General features: G+C 40.5%; 1 protein-coding gene across 1 annotated transcript; it reads right to left on the bottom strand.

The window, feature by feature from the left end:
• Nucleotides 1-335: 335 nt before the first annotated feature.
• On the bottom strand, nucleotides 336-20,036 carry LOC308103687 (KICSTOR complex protein ITFG2-like). The gene is made up of 12 exons (XM_080453809.1): nucleotides 19,732-20,036; nucleotides 16,861-16,956; nucleotides 16,002-16,043; nucleotides 15,005-15,173; nucleotides 12,788-12,930; nucleotides 10,368-10,519; nucleotides 9,038-9,132; nucleotides 8,486-8,539; nucleotides 7,056-7,147; nucleotides 4,618-4,735; nucleotides 4,297-4,469; nucleotides 336-1,106 (listed from the first exon to the last, which is right to left on the bottom strand). The coding sequence occupies exons 1-12, from the start codon at nucleotides 19,825-19,827 to the stop codon at nucleotides 1,017-1,019; spliced, it is 1,320 nt and encodes a 439-aa protein (XP_080309935.1). The 5' UTR covers nucleotides 19,828-20,036; the 3' UTR covers nucleotides 336-1,016.
• Nucleotides 20,037-20,414: the final 378 nt, after the last annotated feature.

Below are 20,414 nucleotides of genomic sequence, written 5' to 3'. Positions count from 1 at the left end.
ATTCAAAGAGAAATGTTCACGATTCTTCAAAAATAGCAGATCTACAAGCTCATAGCACGGCACTCTGTGCCGCGCTATGAGCTTGTAGATCTGCTATTTTTGAATAGCCAAAGAAAGCTTAAAATGACACACTTGCGTTCCAGATCTTAACATGTTTGTATATATTATGCTGTGGGGTTTAAAACTTTTTGTAAGTGATTGTATATATATTTCGAAAATCGAATTCAAAATATTTTAAATTATTTTATAATTTATTTTAAAGTAACAGTTTTGGACTTAAGAGATTTCCACCCGACAGTTACGACAACTGAAAACACCTGAAATGACACCTGTAGCCTACCTAAAACCGCACATTTACACCGAATAGGGAGATGACAAGGAAAAAAACGACAAAAGTTACACAGAAAAGAAAATGTGTCTTTATTAAACACAAGAGACGATTTACAAAACTGACTGGAGGCGCAGTAGGAGCAGAGGCCACATGTTAAAGGGATAGTTCACCCAAACAATGACTTATTTTCTATCGACTACACACCCCATGAAGCCTTGAATTCATTGAGATTTTGAAAGTTTTTGTCGCATTCCTGAGCCAATAATTTGATAGCCTCGATCTCCAGGCTTTTATTGTTTAGTTTTGCTAAAAAATAAAAGCCTGGACCAGCGCGTCGGTGTACCCGGTATAGGAAGTGTTTCATTTCCCCAACCAACCAGAGTGCAGTGGGCGTCGCTCGTAATGTTGTGTTGACGGGGTGGGGGCTGACGGACAGATCGGTGAACCAATGGGATCAGGCGCATTTTCTCCGCGCTGATTTTAAACCCGCCCCTCTATACACGAAAGCAGGAAGGCTAGTGCAGCCTAATAATTTGATAAACGGCGGAGTCTCAATGGAGACTCCGCCGGTCATCAAATTATTGGCTCAGGAATGCGACAAAAACAAAACAAATCTCCATGAATTCTAGGCTCCATGAGGTGAGTAATCAATAGAAACAAGTCATTTTGGGGGTGAACTAGCCCTTTAAGGCTGTGTGTTGCTGCGTTTGCTCGGTGGATCTCTGTAAAGAAGATCCTCCACCAACTGTTTCACCGCAGACGTGTCATCTGGATCTGTGAGGGGGGAAAAAGAAACAGGAAAACACAAATGTGGAAAAGATTTTTGACATGGGACAGCTTGTTGTGGAGGCTTCTGAGTAAAGGGTGGAAAAAAGTACTCAAATCTTGTACTTAAGTAAAAGTATCAATACTACAATGTAGAAAGTCCAGAATTCAAAATCTACTTGAGTAAAAGTACAAAAGTATTGGTATCAAAATGTACTTAAAGTACCAAAAGTGAAAGTACTCATTATGCAGAATGTCCCATTTCAAGTTTTCAAATGTATACAAATCTTTTGAAAATAGCCGATCTACAAGCTCACAATATGTCGCATCGCGACGCATTGTGAGCTTGTAGATCGGCTATTTTCAAATGGCCGAAATGTATATAGGGCTGAAGTGGTAAAATGGATGTTTTCATAATAATAATCAAAATCTACAAAGTAACTAGTAACTAAAGTTACTTTACACCACTGCAAGATACCCACGGAGCAAGCCGAGATAAACCATGCAAGGAGCAGGGTCAAAGAGGTCCATATCATGCAAGCTGGCATCATAGACGGTACTGAAACCCCATATAAGGTACCACGTAAGCTCCATATAGGGTCAAGTGAAGGGGAGGTGACATCAGCAGTATGACGCGGCATCTCTGAGGGAACGCTACAAGATGCGCGTTACTAGATTCGGGAGGTATTTCAAGCAAGAAAACACTGAGAGGCATCTGTGAGTGGCCAATAAGTTCAAAATATTTCAGCTTTCAGCTAGCAAGAGAAAAAAACGCCCCGCACGTGAAACGCAGCGCGAACGCAAAAATAAACGCTGAAGCACTTCGTCGTCACGCGCTGTGCTGGGGTTTCTAAAGAAGAAAAACACGCCGCTCCCCATTTTAAAACCATTCAAAACATACATCTTGGTGGACACAGCACCTTAGTGTGAGGAATGTTGCGCTGGACTGTGAGTCTGAACGGAGTGCCAAGGAGACCAGGGAGTGTTGCTGTGGCAGCGAGAAACAAGCTGTACTACTTTGTCCATGATGACTCAAAGGTTGAACTTGAAGTCCACGTCTTCAACACGGTGTCTTTACGCTGGAGGAAGGTGACCACAGTGACACCGGGAGGAGGAGAACGTCACCCTGAGGCTCCTCCCTATCGCCCGGGCCAGGGGGCGAGGTGGGGCCACTCGGCCTGTGTCTTGGGGTGTGGTCTACATTGTAACTTTCCCCTCCCAGTTCTCACTACAACAACATCAACACATGTTGATGTTGTCATCAACCAATGTTGCCATGTCTGCTTATTATAAGCGACTCTGGGACTTTGTAAATATTGGTAGTTGCGGGTAACTTTTTTTGGGCTTGTTTTTAAATACATAAATAAAGTAATTGTGTACTTGTCCACGGACCCTCATCTGAAATTATAATTTCTGCCAAGGACCCCTGTACCAGATTTGTGTTGTTAAAATGTTTCAAAAATATTCAATACATTTAGCGCTTTTTCCTCAAGATTTCTTAGAAAATAGCAGATCTACAACCTCACAATGCGTCACATCGCTACCCGTTGTGAGCTTGTAGATCTGCAATTTTCAAATAGCCCATGTCTAGGTTTCAAGTGCTCTTGGCCCAGGTATTTTATTTTGGGCTTGTTTTCATAGACCTGGTTGCTTATTTCCCTCACAAGATCTGGCAACACTCTCAATCTTTGCTGCTGTTGTATTGTATTCTGTATTGATTGCATCTTTTAGCAAACTAAATATGTGTAAATTAGCAGAGTAGCACAAAGTGTGTGTGTGTGTGTGTGTGTGTGTGTGTGTGTGTGTGTGTGTGTGTGTGTGTGTGTGTGTGTGTGTGTGTGTGTGTGTGTGTTCAACATTCCTTCCCAGTTCCCACCATATATAATAAAACAAAACGTTTCATACTCATGTCATGTGTGATTCCTTATTTCTGAGAACATAATGTTTCACTGTCATTTACAGTTATATTCTTTGGACTAAACTTGGCCATTACTTTAGAATAGATGACATGCTAATGCTCAAATACTCTTGTCATACACAGCCTAATCGTTTTTTGTTTTTTTTCAACTGAGATCGTTTCATGCTTTCAATTGGTGTATATGGATAATATTAGGTTTTACTATAGCCTATTGTATCTAAGACCAGTAAAGTTGAATCCAATGTGCTGGGGTCCCCAGAAAAATAATGATTACATGTAGAAGTAAATACTAACAGAATGAACAAGAGTTGTTCACTATTATATCTGTAATGCTTACAGTCATGTAATTATGTACCATTCTGCCAAATGAAAGACCATCTCCTATCCTATATCATGAAACAGTTCAAAAGAACCCTTATAGAATTGGGTGTTCATACATTTTGTCATTATAAATGCTTACACAATGTAGAATATACCAATGAGTAGAAAATATGAAATATGAACGTTTATGTAGATGAAAGGGCTGTGAATGGAGAAAGTGCCAACACCAGGTTGAAGTTCCGCCATGACAGTCATGTTCCAAAAGGTTTCCGAGGCTACAGTCAAAGTCAACAATAACAAACGTTCCGTTCACGCCACGGCTCCACGAGCTAGTTTAGTCTACCCGAGGGATACAACATGAGATTATAGTGATAGTGGCAACTTTACAGCATGTTTACTTACTCGAGAGACAAGCGTCCACCGTCCACGGTCCGTGTACATTCTGTCAGTTCCACTAAGAAACATCCCCGACGGGTTGTTGCTCCTCACTGCCCGCCTAGCTGCGTGTGGGTCCGGGTACTAAAGTATAACTCTGATATGTTTGCAGACGCCATGATACATGTGAGGTAGCTAATGGGAGTGGCCGAGTGGGGAAAGAAGGGTGTACGAAATGTTAGGGAGACACCCTCAGGGGCCGGTCCTTTGAGCCATGGGGGTTGGTTTGGATTTGAACTACACCTGTAGTCACCTGCAGTCATGTAGTACGGACATAAGGTGAGAACCCCCTGAAAACGTCATTTGACGCTTTGGGGGATGTCTCACGGATCAAAAATCTAAAAACACAGATACAACACAAAAAACACACCAGGATCATGTGTATGGGGTCCTAGACTTCATAAAAATAAGATTTTTATCAAAATCGGCGAAGTGTCCCTTTAAGTAAAAATGTAGAGTACTTTTTCCACCACTGTGCATCCCACTTAGCCATAACGTATGGCTGCGTCCTGGAAGGTTGAACTCCCACTCCCAGCTTCTCCAGGTGGCCCCTGAACCCCGGCCTCTCCTCCAGGACCCGCAGCAGGTTGGTGGGCTCCATGCGCTCCAGCTCCACCCTCCAGTAGACGTAGATCTTGTGGTTGAAGCTGACGTACACCAGGCACGGGCTGTTCTGGCCGTCCTTACAGGTGTATTGTCCTGGAAACCACACACAACGGACGGAATTATGTATCCATCTGCCCACGTTACCAATCCCTGAATGTTCATACGTTAACCCATTTAGACCCAGTCTTTGTTTACAAAGCCGAAAAGGCATTTAGAGATGTTTTTTTTTAGGTGAGCCCACCTGCGCAGAAGGCGTTGACGTTCTCGTCAAACTGGAAGCGCACCACCATGCGGTTGTGGTCGATGATGTACGTCTGGCCGTCCCACGCACAGGCCACCACCTCCTCTCTGCCGTCCCCCTAGAGCGCACGCACACACACACACACACACACACACACACACACACACACACACACACACACACACACACACACACACACACACACACACACACACACACACACACACACACACACACACACACACACACACACACACACACACACACACACACGTTACTTTTGCTCTTCTATGAGCAGAATATAGAACCATATAGACCAGTGGTTCTCAACCAGTGGTCCTTGAAGGGGTTTCAGGTGGTCCCCAGCTGAATGATGGAGCGTCGGTAACCAAATGGACCCTTATTAGATTATTATTAACTATTAGAAGTTATTGTTACACGGTTGGTTTCATTTTACGCTCTCAAGAGTTAAGTTATTGTTACACGTCTGCATTACTTCATTTACAAGAAGTCTAACACAATTAGAGAATGTAGAAGAATTGTTATTTTTGATCAACATTGGCCTGTTATTATCTCTCCTATGGTACCAACATCAATACAGCATGGAATTAAAGTCCAAAAGGGTGAAGGGATACAAGATCCTCTCAGCGCGCACTAACAGGCTGAGGAACAGTTTTTTTCCCACAGGCTTTCAGACTGTTATCCCGTTCAGACCGAGAAAGAATCTGTGTCATTTTTAGATTCCTTTGGCTATTCAAAAATAGCCGCGCTATGTATGAGCTTGTAGATCTGCTATTTTTGAAAAATCGTGAAAGTTTGTGCAAATCTTTGAATATACATATATTTTTAACTCAAATCTTTGCTTCCGGGGGATTCTACAAATGTCTTCTAAATCCTAACAGTTTTTTGAAAAAACGTGTTGCTATAATATCAGTGGTTCTCAAACTTTTTTCATGTCAAGGACCCCCGAAATTATATGTATTTGGCCGCGGACCCCCATCTCAAAATATGTTGTTCCAGGGACCCCCCAGAAGCAAAGACTTGAGTTAAAAATTTATATATATTCAAAGATTTGCACCCATTTTCACGTTTTTTTTTCTAAAAATAGCAGATCTACAAGCTCATAGCGCGGCACTCGGTGGCGCGCTATGAGCTTGTAGATCTGCTATTTTTGAATAGCCAAAGAAATCTAAAAATGAATCACAGATGCGTTCCCGGTCTTAACTCATTGAGTGCCAGAATAGTTTTGTTTTTTTTGAACGTTTGGCAATTCTGGCACTCAATTGTACTACCTATGAGTATGTAAAAGAACAAAAACGAATAAAGAAAAAATATTTCTAAATTATGTTGTCCCAGTGCCAGAGTTTTTTTCAAAGTAAAAAAAAAGTGCTTAGCAAGCGAGATACAGCCTTTTTCAGTTATACGTTAAACAAGGAGTGGATGGAGCTGCAAATCTTCAGATAATGATATCTTGGGTTCTGAACATTTCTTTTTACTATTTTTTCAAAAACACGTCAAACACGTCATTGGCACGTTGCGCCATAGCGGTAAAAACACGTGAAACACGTTAATGGTAATGGGTTAAATGACAGTGAAAAGTGAATGTGCAATAAGTGTACTCTGCACTATGCACTTTCCATGACTGATATTCTTGCCTGTGTTTATTTATAGTTTCTGAGTGTTTTAGGTTGTTTTTATCTAGTTTTTATTGTTTTATTAACACATCCACCGCCAAGGGCTAATCTCATAATGTACTCACCAGTGCCAAGGTTTTATTGTTGTTTTTTGTTTTTTTCAGGTCGCCATAGGCCCCGTTAAAATCCTTTAGATTGCCCGATCCAATGTTTGTAAACAACGGGCACATGTCCTGGTGTCTACTCGTCGAGACCGCGTGTCAAACGGAGCCGCCATGTTTGAGTTCTGATCGTTTATGTTAACATGGGAAATGCGAGGATGAAAAACTACATGTCCCATTACAGGTTTTACAGAGCTTTTTGTGTACGACTTAGAATGAAGGCAGACGGGAAACAAAAAACGTGATCGCACTTCCGGTCGATTTCGGGTGGTGTTACACTGAAAATGGTCCCCCTGGAAAATTAAAAAAAAAAAAAAATCGAAAAAAAGGAAAAAGCACCACAGCCCGTAGGGCTACGGTCTCGGCGCTTAACAGTTGGATTTAACGGCCCGTAGGACTACGTTCTTGGCGGTTAATGTGTTAATGGAGCTTCCGAGCGTAAAGTTGTAATGTATGTACCTAAACAGTGCATCTAAGTGACAATAAAGTGAATCTGAATTGTGGACAGAATCATATCCAACGATAACTAAATATTCTACGTTTTGGTGTCTAAATCTCATCACATGGTGGTCCGTGGCTCAAATGCCAAATAAATAATGGACCTTGATATGAAAAGGGTCAAAACCCACTGATATAGACTCACAGTGACGTCCAGCTTCTGCAGGGCGAACAGCTGGTGGTCCACCTGCACCGACCACAGCAACTGTTCTGAACTGTCCATCAGCTTCAGGGTTCCTATGACGACACGCAAAGCAAACAAACACATAAACCTCTTATCTCCATATTCTAACTTTTTGTGTTAAAAAAAAACAGGCAAACCGTAGGTGGAAATATTAGATCTACAAGCTCTATATCAGGGGTGATGCAACTTTGATGATGGAGAGGGCCACTATATTTCCACACTCACTCCAGAGGGCCAAATTGCATATACTGTCGGGCAGACACCTCTTATCCCAGTTTTTTAACTTTTTTTCGTAAATTAATGCCGTACTTCTATGTCACACAAAAGTAGCAAAAGTAGCCGATCTACAAGGTCAAAACACGTCGCACTGCGACGCGTTTTGACCTTGTAGATCTGCTATTTCCTGATTTTTTTTTGTGCTATTTTTGAATTGGAATCCTGAAAAGTAAAATTTTTATTTAATTTCAAATGCATTTACTTATACTTATGTTAACTTAAAGGAATTTATTACAAATAAATTAAAAAAAGACAATATAATTTGAATACTTGTCATTAACACATTCCACGCCAGAGTTTAATATCATAATGTACTCACCAGTGCCAGCGATTTATTGTTGTTTTTTTCACGTCGCCACAGACCTCGCTAAATACCTTAAGATCGCGCGTTAATCTGTTTGTAGACACACAGGGTAGCTGTGTGAGTGGCCCAGAGAAGACCGTTTCAATCGGCGACATTCCATTTTGCAGTAGTCGCGGTTTATGTTAAACAGCGTTCAGCGAGGAGAAAAAAAACTCTGAGATAATGGCGGATTAGGGGAAGATTTAGAGCGGCGGCGGGTGGGAACGAAAATCTCCGGATACGGATATTTCCATATGTGCTACAATGAAATGTGTCACTGCGAGGGAGGCCTACAATGAAATGTGTCACTGCAAAAAAAAAAGACCACTTCGCGTCAAACTACGCGACTGGCACGCTGCGCAATTATTTAGGTTCGCGTAGAACTACGCGATTGGCACGCAATGTGTTAAGCTACTAATATAGACTGAAGTAATTAAAATGGGTCATGTTTGGAATTGTAACAGCTGAAATCAATAATATATCATCAGTAGTCCGATATTAACCTGCGGGCCACCAGTTGCCCATGTATGCTCTATAATTCTTATAGTAATCATTTAATGAGCAGGAAATACATTTCCAGGTGGGTTGACAATTTTCGGCCAATCAGGAGAAAGTACCAATTTATGAGGTTCAACTTGATACTGTTGCTGCGAGCTTGAACATCTGCTATTTTTGAAAATATGAAAAATCTTGAAAGTGTGAGAACAACACTGATTCAGAAGGCATTTGTAGAATCGACCTCAGGTCTTAATGGGTTAATGTCTAGACTTACCATCAAGAGTGCAGAGGGCGAACAGGCCACACTTAGAAGAATCATCTTTTGAACCTATGAAAGACAGACATGAATGTGATGTGATGATTAGACATTGATTTTGTGTGCACCATTATTCTAACAGTACTCAGACGTCCAATTGACAGCTAGGTCTGTCACAATTATTACACAATCGCCAAATTGCAATTATTTTGAGGTAATCGCAATTAAATTATTTTATATTAATCATAATCGAAATGTTGAAAATGTTGAAAAGAGTTCATACGTCTTGAAACATTTTCAAAATGTAGTGGAAATATCAGATCTACAAGCTCACAACACGTCACGATGTGACGAGTTGTGAGCTTGTAGATCGGCTGTTTCCACAATTTTTTAACATTTTTGAAAGTGTAAAATTATGCAACATGCCGCCAGTCATTTCTTTGTATTTTTAAAATAATTGTCATATCCGCCCTGTTACATTTTTGACAAAATTAAATGTACATTTACAGTTCCAATGTGCAATGCCGAAAACACAATTATGTTGTGAGTCGCAATGATCTGTTTTGGTACCTCTGCTGATGCTGCCAATGAGGTGAGTGGAGACATTTTTGTTGTGGATCCGCCCAGTGGTCAGGTGGAGAATCACATCTCGGGACGGCCCCTCACTGTAGGACATAAAGATCAATCAGAAATCTAATCAAATCGTGTGATTAAGATAATACACATTATGTTTTCTTTTGAGGCCAGATTAAAAGGTAGGCTAGGTGATTTTCTTTGGTTACAATAAGTGTTAAATAGCTCTATATTGTTATAGTACTCTATCCACCTGTTTCCGCGGGTAGTTTCCTGATGTGTGGGAAACATCCTGCGGAGGGACCGGAAGTAGGAAGTAGCAGCTCAGTGTGTTTACATTTGCCAGCAGAACGTAGCTGTAGCTTTGGAGTCAGAATCGCTATGCGACCTGTGAAGCTACAGCTACGTTCTGCTGGCAAATGTAAACACACTGAGCTGCTACTTCCTACTTCTGGTCCGTCCGCAGGATGTTTCCCACACAGGATTTTTGCTCCAGTAAATTCCCGCGGAAACAGGTGGATACAGTATTGCTATAGAGTGTTTGTTCAGTAACACACAGGACTCCCTGTCTCTCCAGCTCTTTAATAAACAGAAAGATGCATTTTCAGGTTGGGATACCGATTGTATCCAATCAGGAGAGAGAACTCAGACAGGATACAGATTCAGCAAGTGAAATTGGAAGTGCTGACACAAAGAAATGAGCAGACACAATTGGAGCTGGAACACTATAAAAAATGGAGCTGATAAATGGGTACTCTCTCCTGATTGGCTGAAATGTTGTCACCTTCCTGAAAATGTATTTTCTGTTTATTAAAGACCCCGGTGACTGAACACACACTCTATAGCAATGATTACTATCAGAATATAGTGCTTTAACCTTTTAACAGAAACACATTTTGTTTTATCCAAAACATATCACTTACCCTACCTTTAAATCTGATAGTGTGTACTATATTTCAGTGGTTCTCAAACCTTTTCATGTCAAGGACCCCCAAAATGATATGTATTTGACCGCGGACCGCAAACTGTTGTTCCAGGGACCCCGAGAAGCAAAGATTTGAGTTAAAAATGTTCGGTTTAAAAAAACTATATATTCAAAAATGTGCACACATTTTCAAGATTTTTCTAAAATAGCAGATCGAAAAGCTCGATCTGCTATTTTTGAATAGCCAAAGTATAAAATATGGATAAAAGGGGTTAAAATTATTGTGACGCTATATTAACACATTTAACTGGGGACCCCCTGGTATCCCCCCTCAAGGACCCCTGGGGGCCCCCGGAGTAACAATGGTCTATTTAATTCATCCATAAACGATGAGGTGCTGACCTCCCGGGCGTGGCAGGTCCTTCCGCTGCAGGGCCAGTGGAGTGATGCTGTTGGGTCCAGGTACACAGCAGGATGGCGTAGCCACAGCCTGGCTGGGACACCATCAGCTCTGGCAAGCCCTCTGGACCCGGGTTCACCGACAAGCTGTCCACCTGACACACAGACCGCGCGGCCGCACGCACGCACGCACGCACGCACGCACGCACGCACGCACACACACACACACACACACACACACACACACACACACACACACACACACACACACACACACACACACACACACACACACACACACACACACACACACACACACACACACACACACACACACACACACACACACACACACACACACACACACACACACACACACACACACACACACACACACACACAGTCTAATCGCAGTTATTTGGGATAGTCGCAATAATTTTTAGCAAAATCGTTAACATCGTCGTAATCGTTTCCATGATGGAAAACTGTCCATACATTTTCAAACATTTTCCAAAAATAGCAGAAATAGCAGATCTACAACGCGTCACCGTTGTAAGCTTGTAGATCTACTATTCTTTTGTAAGGTGTACAATGACTTTTTTTCACACCGTCAGAGCTGGTATGTGGACTTGTATATGCTATACAATTACAATATCAGAGTTGTTCAAAATAAATTACTATTTTTTGGACCCATAATGGTCCATTTGCTTCCATTTGTACACTCATACATTTGGAAACTATTTTTGAACGTTTTTAAATGAAGATGAAAGTGGTTACGTGTGTCTGTGGGTTTTATAAATAAGGTTGGGTTTTTCTCCACTTCCTGAAAAGTAAGTTTTCAGGAAGTTGGACATACTTTGGACATACTGTACAAGGTTTCCACCCGACAGCGAGAGAATAATCAAGAGTGCGCCTGTCCGGGACTCCCTCTTTCTTTGGTGTTTCGCCCAGGTAGGCGTGGTTATATGCCAAAACCGAACCCTAAAGATACATTTGATGTCTTCCCGGGACCCAAACTGGTGAAAATAGCCGATAACGCTCAAAACGTGTCGCGATGCGACGCGTTGTGAGCTTGTAGATCTGCTATTTTCACAACTTGTAAAGTTTTTTTAAATGTATTTCTTTATGGAATTTAGATTTATTTTATGAATTGTGAAAATAATTAGAAAAAAAAGACATTGGAAATCTTTTGAAATACATACATATATATATGTCACAGGGTGAATGGAGATCCAGGGTGATTGAAGACAGAGCGCTCGTTTTTAGGCACGGGGCTCCTTCGGGGCGAGGCGGGGCTTTTCGAGACAGGGTTTATTAGCGAGGCTCGCGAGGAGGAGGAGGAGGACGGCGCTGCGAGGCGGGGGGTTATTACGCGAGGCTCGCGAGGAAGAGGAGCCTCCTCCTCCTCCTCCTCCTCGCGTTTTAAACCGTCCCGTCCTCTCCTTCTCTCCTTCTCCTCCTCCTCCGAGGAGGAGAAGGAGAGCGCGGAGAGGCGGGGCTTTGATGCGCCGACGGAGACCTGTCTTTTGTTGTTCCCCCCCACATAGCAACCAGGAAGCTAAGCTAGGGGAACCATAATATCTATGAGGGGAACGCTGAACACGCGTTCACACGCACGGCGCGCCGACTTAGTGGAGCTTGAGGCCGAGGAAGCGCGCCCTCGCGCCTCCAGGCGCGAGTGCCCGCGGTGACCGGCCGACGCTCCACTAGTCGACTCAGCGCCGTTTGATTTGTAAACCGATAGGGACAGAATAGTTCTTTTCATGGATCACTGTGTGTGTGTGTGTGTGTGTGTGTGTGTGTGTGTGTGTGTGTGTGTGTGTGTGTGTGTGTGTGTGTGTGTGTGTGTGTGTGTGTCAGGGAGAAACTAAAACAAAAGCCAGCAGAACACAATAAAAGTATCTTAACAGTCCATTGAAAGCATGAGCGCGTGTGCGTGCGCGCGCATGTGTGTGTGTGTGTGTGTGTGACTGTGTGTGTGTGGGTGGTCACGGCCATATGTGCTTGTGCACAAGCCTGGCTTGTGGCTCCCTCTAGTGTTTCTTCTACAGAATTGCTGGGTGGGTAAAAACGAGCGAGCCTTCTTCAATCACCCTGGTTCTCCATTCACCCTGTAACATATATACACATATATATATATATATATATATATATATATATATATATTATTATATATATATATATATATATATATATATATATATATATATATATATATATATATATACATATATATATATATATATTATTATTATTATTTTTTCATAAGAAGTTTAAAAAAAAGGATATTTACTTGCGAGTCGCAACCCATAAAAATGGGTCCGCGACCCACCTTTTGGGAACCACACTGCCTTAACCTATAACCTCAAAACCACGCCCTACCTGGGCGAAACACCTGGGAAAGAGGGAGTCCCCGTACGTACCTGCCCCTCCAGAAGCCACTTCTTGAGCAGGACCAGCTGACCAGAGCCTGGCGGGTCAGCGGGGTCCGCAGAATCCTCCCAACGGAAAGCTCTGACCACCCGGTCTGTGTAGCCCACCACCAGCTCACTGCGACCGTCACCGTCTGCAGGAGAACACACACACACACGCTCAGTTCATTACTCTTTAATAATCCATTAAAAGGATGGTTCACCCCCCCCCCAAAAAATGGAGACTTGAATTCATTGATATTTTTTTGACACAAAGAGTCTCCTTTGTGTCTCCTACCGGAACCGCTGCCTTACCGGCCTGCTGGTCATCAAATTATTGGCTTAGGAATGCAATAAAAACAAAAAAATATCCATGAATTCAAGTCTCCATGGGTTGACTAATCGATAGGAAAAAAAGTTGTTTTGGGGTGAACTATCCCTTTAACACATTCGATGCCAGAGTTTTATTAAAAAAGTGTGCCAGAGATCTCACCGTTTGTAACGATACGCTGTTTACAGCTGCAGACTCCACGACGAGCACCCGATTGTAAGCAATATATGCGTGCACGGTGGTGGATGGTCCTGGCTAACGGCTGGAACAATAACATCTCTCATGCGAGTCACCATGGCGGAGTGATCTCGGATCGAAATTTTTTGCTTTTCCCCACTGTAAAAAGTTAAGAGTTTTTTTGCAAGGAGATAGAATGGGAGCAGACGGGAGCCAGTTTTTTTGGCACGGTGATCCATCTGTCCCTTCCTTCTCAGAGTCACCTTGGGCGATTCCAGAGCTGCGCTAGCCCCCCCCCCCCTTGTGGAAAAAAAAAAAGAAAAAAAAAAAGATTGACTTCACGTAGATTCCCGGTTTTGGCACTCAACGTCACTTTTTGCAAAACCGGAGATTCACGGTTTTGGCACCCAAGGTGTTAAGACTGGGAACGCATCTGTGTGTCATTTTTTAATTTCTTCGGCTATTCAAAAATAGCAGATCTGCAAGCTGGGCTATTTTTTTTTCTTTTTTATTGTGAAAATGTGTGCAAATCTGAATACATATTCTTTAAAGTTTTAACATTTTCCTAACTCAAATCTTTGCTTCTGGGGATTCTACAAATGTCTTCTAAATCCTAACAGTTTTCTGAAAAAAAAAACTATTGTTGCTATATCAGTGATTCTCAAACTTTTTCATGCCAAGGACCCCCGAAATGATATGTATTTGGCCGCGGACCCCTACATAAAATTATTTTGTTCCAGAGACCCCCAGAAGTAAATATTTGTGTTACAAATGTTTGCTTTAAAATATATATTCAAAGATTTGCACAAATGTTCAAGATTTTTCAAAAATAGCAGATCTACAAGCTCGTAGCGCGGCACTCAGTGCCGCACTATGAGCTTGTAGATCTGCTATTTTTGAATAGTCAAAGAAATGATAAAAATGACACAGATGCGTTCCTGGTCTTAACAGGTTAAAGAATGTATTAGCTTCCACAAAGTGGTCGTTAAGTCTTCCTGGGGTCCACAAAATTCAATTCAGTGTTGCCAGATTTTGCGAGAGAGAGACAACCAAACGAGCAACCAGGTCTATGAAAAAAAAGCCCAAAGGAAGAGACCATAGGCCACATGAGCACTTTAAACCTCTAGTCTATACAGTACATCTTTGCGACGCGTTGTGAGCTTTTAGACCTGCTATTTTAAAAATAAAATCTTGTATGGGGGTCCCTGGTACAACATATTTTCAGATGGGGACCCCGCAGACAAATACATATTAATTTGGGTGTCTGGATAGTACCAAAAAAACATTTTTAACTCAAATCTTTGCTTCTGGGGATTCTACAAATGTCTTCTAAATCCTAACAGTGGTTCTCAAACCTTTTCATGTCAAGGACCCCCTCAAAATCTCCCATCAAAAAATATTTTGTTCCAGGGACGCCCAGAAGTAAATATTTGAGTTACAAATGTTTGCTTTAAAAAATATATATATATATATATTATATATATATATATATATATATATATATATATATATATATATATATATATATATATATATATATATATATATATATATATATATATATATATATATATATATATCCAAAGATTTATTTTCAAAATAAATCTTGAATGGGGGTCCCTGGCACAACATGTTTTCAGATGCGGACCCCGCAGACAAATACATATTCATTTGGGTGTCTGGATAAAAAAAAAAAAAAGAGAAACATCTTTTTATCTTACCGATATCACTGATGAGGATGACCTTGGTGTTGGCGGGGATGTGCTGAGTGAAACACTTGTGGTCGTCTGAGTAGAACAGGGCTTCATGCTGGCTGGACGAGTCTGCCACGGCCGCTGTCAGGTCAAACAGGTGGAACCAGCCCTCTGCTCCCACTGCCACCACAAAGTTCTGCCACACGGCGGGACACAAGGTGACAACAGATTGGTTGACCCACTAAGACCGGGGACGCATATATGTGTGTCCTTTTTAGATTCCTTTGGTTATTCAAAAATAGCAGAGCTTGTAGATCTGTTATTTTTGAAAAAAATCATGAAAATATGTGCAGATCTTTGAATATTCGTTGCTGTCGGGCAGGAACCAGCTAACTCAATTTTTCCGCTTTCAATTTTTTTTCCCATAAATCAGTGCTATTGAACACCCTTTACATCTGTGTGTCGATTCAAAAAATATGAACCAATGAAAAGTATTAAAAAGCGCTTCTGACAAAACCAGCTAACTCCATTGGATCCTCAAACTTTCTGCTAAACCAGCTAACTCCAGCAAAGGGGGGTGGAGTTAGCTGGTTTTGCTGACTCCAGGCTCCACCCCCTTTTGACCTCCATCCTCATTGTGAGCTTGGAGGTCCATTTAGCTGTTCTTATCAATGATGAACAAAACCTCCTAACTCCACTTTTTGTTTTGTTTTTGTCATTTCCTGAAAAATGAACATTTTGGAGTTAGCTGGTTTCTGCCGGACAGCAGAGATATATTTTTTAAAGCAAACATTTGTAAATAAAATCTAATCTATCTATCTATTTTTATACTATGTTGCTATAGTGGTTCTCAAACTTTTTCATGTCAAGGACCTCACAAAATGTATTTGGCCGCGGACCCTAATCTGAAAATGTTTTGTTCCAGGGACCCCCGGAAGCAAAGATTTGAGTTAAAAATGTATATATATATATTCAAAGATATGTACACATTTTAATTTTTTTTTTCAAAAGAATAGCAGCTAACCTTTCCTTTGTTGCAGACGTCTCCTACTGCCACACAGGTGAGCTGGAGACATCAGAAGAGACAACACGTGAGCACGGTAAACAAATGATGGTGTAACATGGTCACATTGTTGTCACCAGTGTTGATTTTGTCGACTAAAACTATGACGAAAACTACATAAAAACTAAGCTATGGCGACTAAAACTAAGACTAAATTAAAAAATGTAGATCGGCTATTCTCAGCATGCAACCAAGTGTAAAATCAGCCATTACGACACCATCAAGGCATCGCCAACCAGTGGTGGAAAGTTATTAAGTACATTTAGTTAAGTACTGTACTTAAGTAAAATGTTGAGGTATTTGTACTTTACTTGAGTATTTCCAATTTCCAATACTTTTACTTCTACTCCACTACATCTCAGAGGCAAATATTGTACTTTTACTCCACTACAATTATTTGAAACCTTTAGTTACTAGTTACTTTTCAGATATAAAGTATGATATTACAAAATATACATTAACCACTTTAGCCCTATATGTGAGCCCTATATGTGAGCTTTTCAAATATTTTAGTACTTTTACTTTTGGTACTTTAAGTACATTTTGATGCCGATACTTTTGTAATTTTACTCAAGTAAATTTGGAATTCTGGACTTTTACTTGTAACAGAGTATTTCTATATTGCAGTATTGGTACTTTTACTTAAGTAAAGAATTTGAGTACTTTTTCCACCACTGTCGCCAACATACATTTTAGTCGACTAAATCAACTGTAGATTTAGTCAACTATAATCTTATGTGGTGACTAAAATATGACTAAAACCAAATCAAAATCTGCTGTCAAAATCAACACTGGTTGTCACACTGTGTTGTGTACTGACCATGCCCACACAGCTTCTGGTGATCCAGGGTTTGGGGTCATCGTTCTTGTAAACCAGCAGCTTCCCGCTGGTGTCGCCCACAACCAGCTCGTTCAACTACGATGGAGGGAGACAGACAGGCAGCATGACTCATTTGGTAACCGGAACAACAGTGGGCCCCTGAGGAATTATGGAACCCTTATTCCTAAACATAACCTCAGTAAAACTATGCCTAAACCTAACCTTATTCCTAAACCTAACCTCAGTAAAACTATGCCTAAACCTAACCTTATTCCTAAATTTAACCTCAGTAAAACTATGCCTAAACCTAACCTTATTCCTAAATTTAACCTCAGTAAAACTATGTCTAAACCTAACCTTATTCCTAAACTTAACCTCAGTAAAACTATGCCTAAACCTAACCTTATTCCTAAACCTAACCTCAGTAAAACTATGCCTAAACCTAACCTTATTCCTAAACCTAACCTCAGTAAAACTATGCCTAAACCTAACCTTATTCCTAAATTTAACCTCAGTAAAACTATGTCTAAACCTAACCTTATTCCTAAACCTAACCTCAGTAAAACTATGTCTAAACCTAACCTTATGTTATTCCTAAACTTAACCTCAGTAAAACTATGTCTAAACCTAACCTTATTCCTAAACTTAACCTCAGTAAAACTATGTCTAAACCTAACCTTATGTTATTCCTAAACTTAACCTCAGTAAAACTATGCCTAAACCTAACCTTATTCCTAAACTTAACCTCAGTAAAACTATGTCTAAACCTAACCTTATTCCTAAACTTAGCGTCAGTAAAACTATGCCTAAACCTAACCTTATTCCTAAACTTAACCTCAGTAAAACTATGTCTAAACCTAACCTTATTCCTAAACGTAACCTCAGTAAAACTATGCCTAAACCTAACCTTATTCCTAAACTTAACCTCAGTAAAACTATGTCTAAACCTAACCTTATTCCTAAACGTAACCTCAGTAAAACTATGCCTAAACCTAACCTTATTCCTAAACCTAACCTCAGTAAAACTATGCCTAAACCTAACCTTATTCCTAAATTTAACCTCAGTAAAACTATGTCTAAACCTAACCTTATTCCTAAACCTAACCTCAGTAAAACTATGTCTAAACCTAACCTTATTCCTAAACTTAACCTCAGTAAAACTATGTCTAAACCTAACCTTATGTTATTCCTAAACTTAACCTCAGTAAAACTATTATATGTCAGGTCCAAGCGGGTCGAGAGCGGGTCGAATGGTCCACCCTGACAGACAAATAATAATTGTTTGGTAAATCAATGTACATATTATTATTATTATTATTATGTCTCTGTCTCTCTCTCTCTCTCTGTCTGTCTCTCTCTCTCGCGGTCCGGGTCGAAATGTCAGGTCCAAGCGGGTCGAGAGCGGGTCGAATGGTCCGGGTCGAATCGTCCTGGGTCGAATTCTCTGGTGACCAGTAAAACGAATACAAGAACCGCTGGGGGGCGAGCGGTCATCGAAAAAAATGGGGGTGAGTGTGTTTTGGGGCGAGCCTTCCGGTTACCCCCCTGAGAACACGGATTTTAAATTATCTACATTTATTTTACAAATGAGGGGCCAAATACATCATCAGATCATTTTATTCTTTATGATCTGATGATGTATTCTTTATTTATTACATTTAAGGCCCAATATTTCTACAAATGCAACATATCTCTACAAAACCTGTGATAGCCAGCCAGTCATTTGGGGGATAAACTAGAAGTTGAAGGGTATATTTAGGCAATGATGTACCATGCATGTTCAAATCATGTATACTTTACATCATGCAACAGGGGGTCTGGGACCCCGGGGGTCCTCAGAGTTACTAGAGGGGGGGCCTCCAAATGTGTGTGTGATTGGAAGGGTTTTTCCCCAAAAAATATAGTTCATTAGCCTACATCTGACAATACATATTAGCATTAATCATAACATAACAAACATATTATTAGCCAAGCTAATGTGTAAACAAACACTAAGACGTTTAATTTACACAACACTGATAATCAATGGTGTAAAGTAACTAAGTACATTTACTCAAGTACTGTACTTAAGTACACTTTTGAGGATTTTTTACTTTACTGGAGTATTTCCCATTTTCAATACTTTTACTTCTACTCCATTACATCTCAAGAGGCAAATATTGTACTTTTACTCCACTACAATTATTTGACAGTTTAGTTAGGCTACTAGTTTGCAGATTTAGATTATTATTACAAAACATACTTTAACCACTTCAGACCAATATACATTTCGGCCATTTGAATATAGCCGCTGAAGACCTCTGCTTTACTAGCCCTGAAACATGACTGTCGTATCATGTCAGTCATGGTCATGGCGCAACTTGTTCCTGGTGTTTGCACTTTCTCCATTTACAACCCGTATATCTACATACACTTTCCTATTTCAAATATAAAGTGCTTACCTCACGGCCATGGATGTAACAAGTTCAAACGCTTGGGTCTAAGTACCCGTATCTTCCGTATTGTTCAATAAAAAGCCTTTTAATCCAATCGGTGGCCATTTTCTTCGAATTTTCTCCATAATGCTTTCAACTACGCGAACTTATCGGTTGGAAGGTATACTGCACACTGATACATCATAACTCTATGAGAAAATGGCCACCGATCGGATTAAAATACTTTGTATTGAACAATACGGAAAATACGGGTACTTATACCCACCCGATTCAACTTGTTACATCCGTGGCCATGAGGTTAGCACTTTATATTTGAAATCTGAACGTTTATGTAGATGAACGGAGAAAGTGACAAAACCAGGTTGAAGTTCCGCCATGACGAGCGTCAAGTGAACCATGTCTAATACAATTCAAAAGCTTATTTGATAATATTTACCTTATCATTGTCCGCATCTCCCAGACAGATGGCGTGAGGAAACAGAGTTCCTGTGAAATCCAGGCTGACTCTCTGAACATAGCTCAGAGATCTCATGGTTTATACTAGATTTATAGATCTACTAGATTCTACAATGGCCTTTATAGTCAGTTGGCCAGCTTGGAAGGCTGTCAAATTAGACAACACTTATGGTTAATAGCTCTACATACATAGCACCGCTTTATACTCCAATTACGGGAAACAATTAGAATCTATATGTGATGAATACATGTGTGAGGTGATGATCCAGCAGCTGTGCTCCATCTTCTTCCTAGTAAACAAAGACATGTGACTTGAAAAGTACGGAAGCTCACAATAGACACTGTAGTGTATATCAGTGGGTTCATCAGCTCAACCTGTGGGTCGGGACCCCCAGGGGTCCTTGGGGGGTAGGTGGAAAGACTGGTGACGCGAGGTTACTTGGGGGGTACTAACAGGGGGTCCCCAGAAAAATGTGTTGATATAGCGTCACAATCATTTTGACCACTTTAACCATATTTTATATTTCAGTTTGGCTATATATATATAATATATATAATATATATATATATATATATATATATATATATATATATATATATATATATATATATATATATATATATATATATATATATATATATATATATATATATATATATATA

This window comes from Gymnoscopelus braueri (assembly GCF_963280865.1).
Source record: "Gymnoscopelus braueri genome assembly, chromosome: 16".
Lineage (NCBI taxonomy): Eukaryota > Metazoa > Chordata > Actinopteri > Myctophiformes > Myctophidae > Gymnoscopelus > Gymnoscopelus braueri.
The sequence above is the reverse complement of the archived record's forward strand: the minus strand, read 5'-3'. Positions and strand labels throughout refer to the sequence as shown.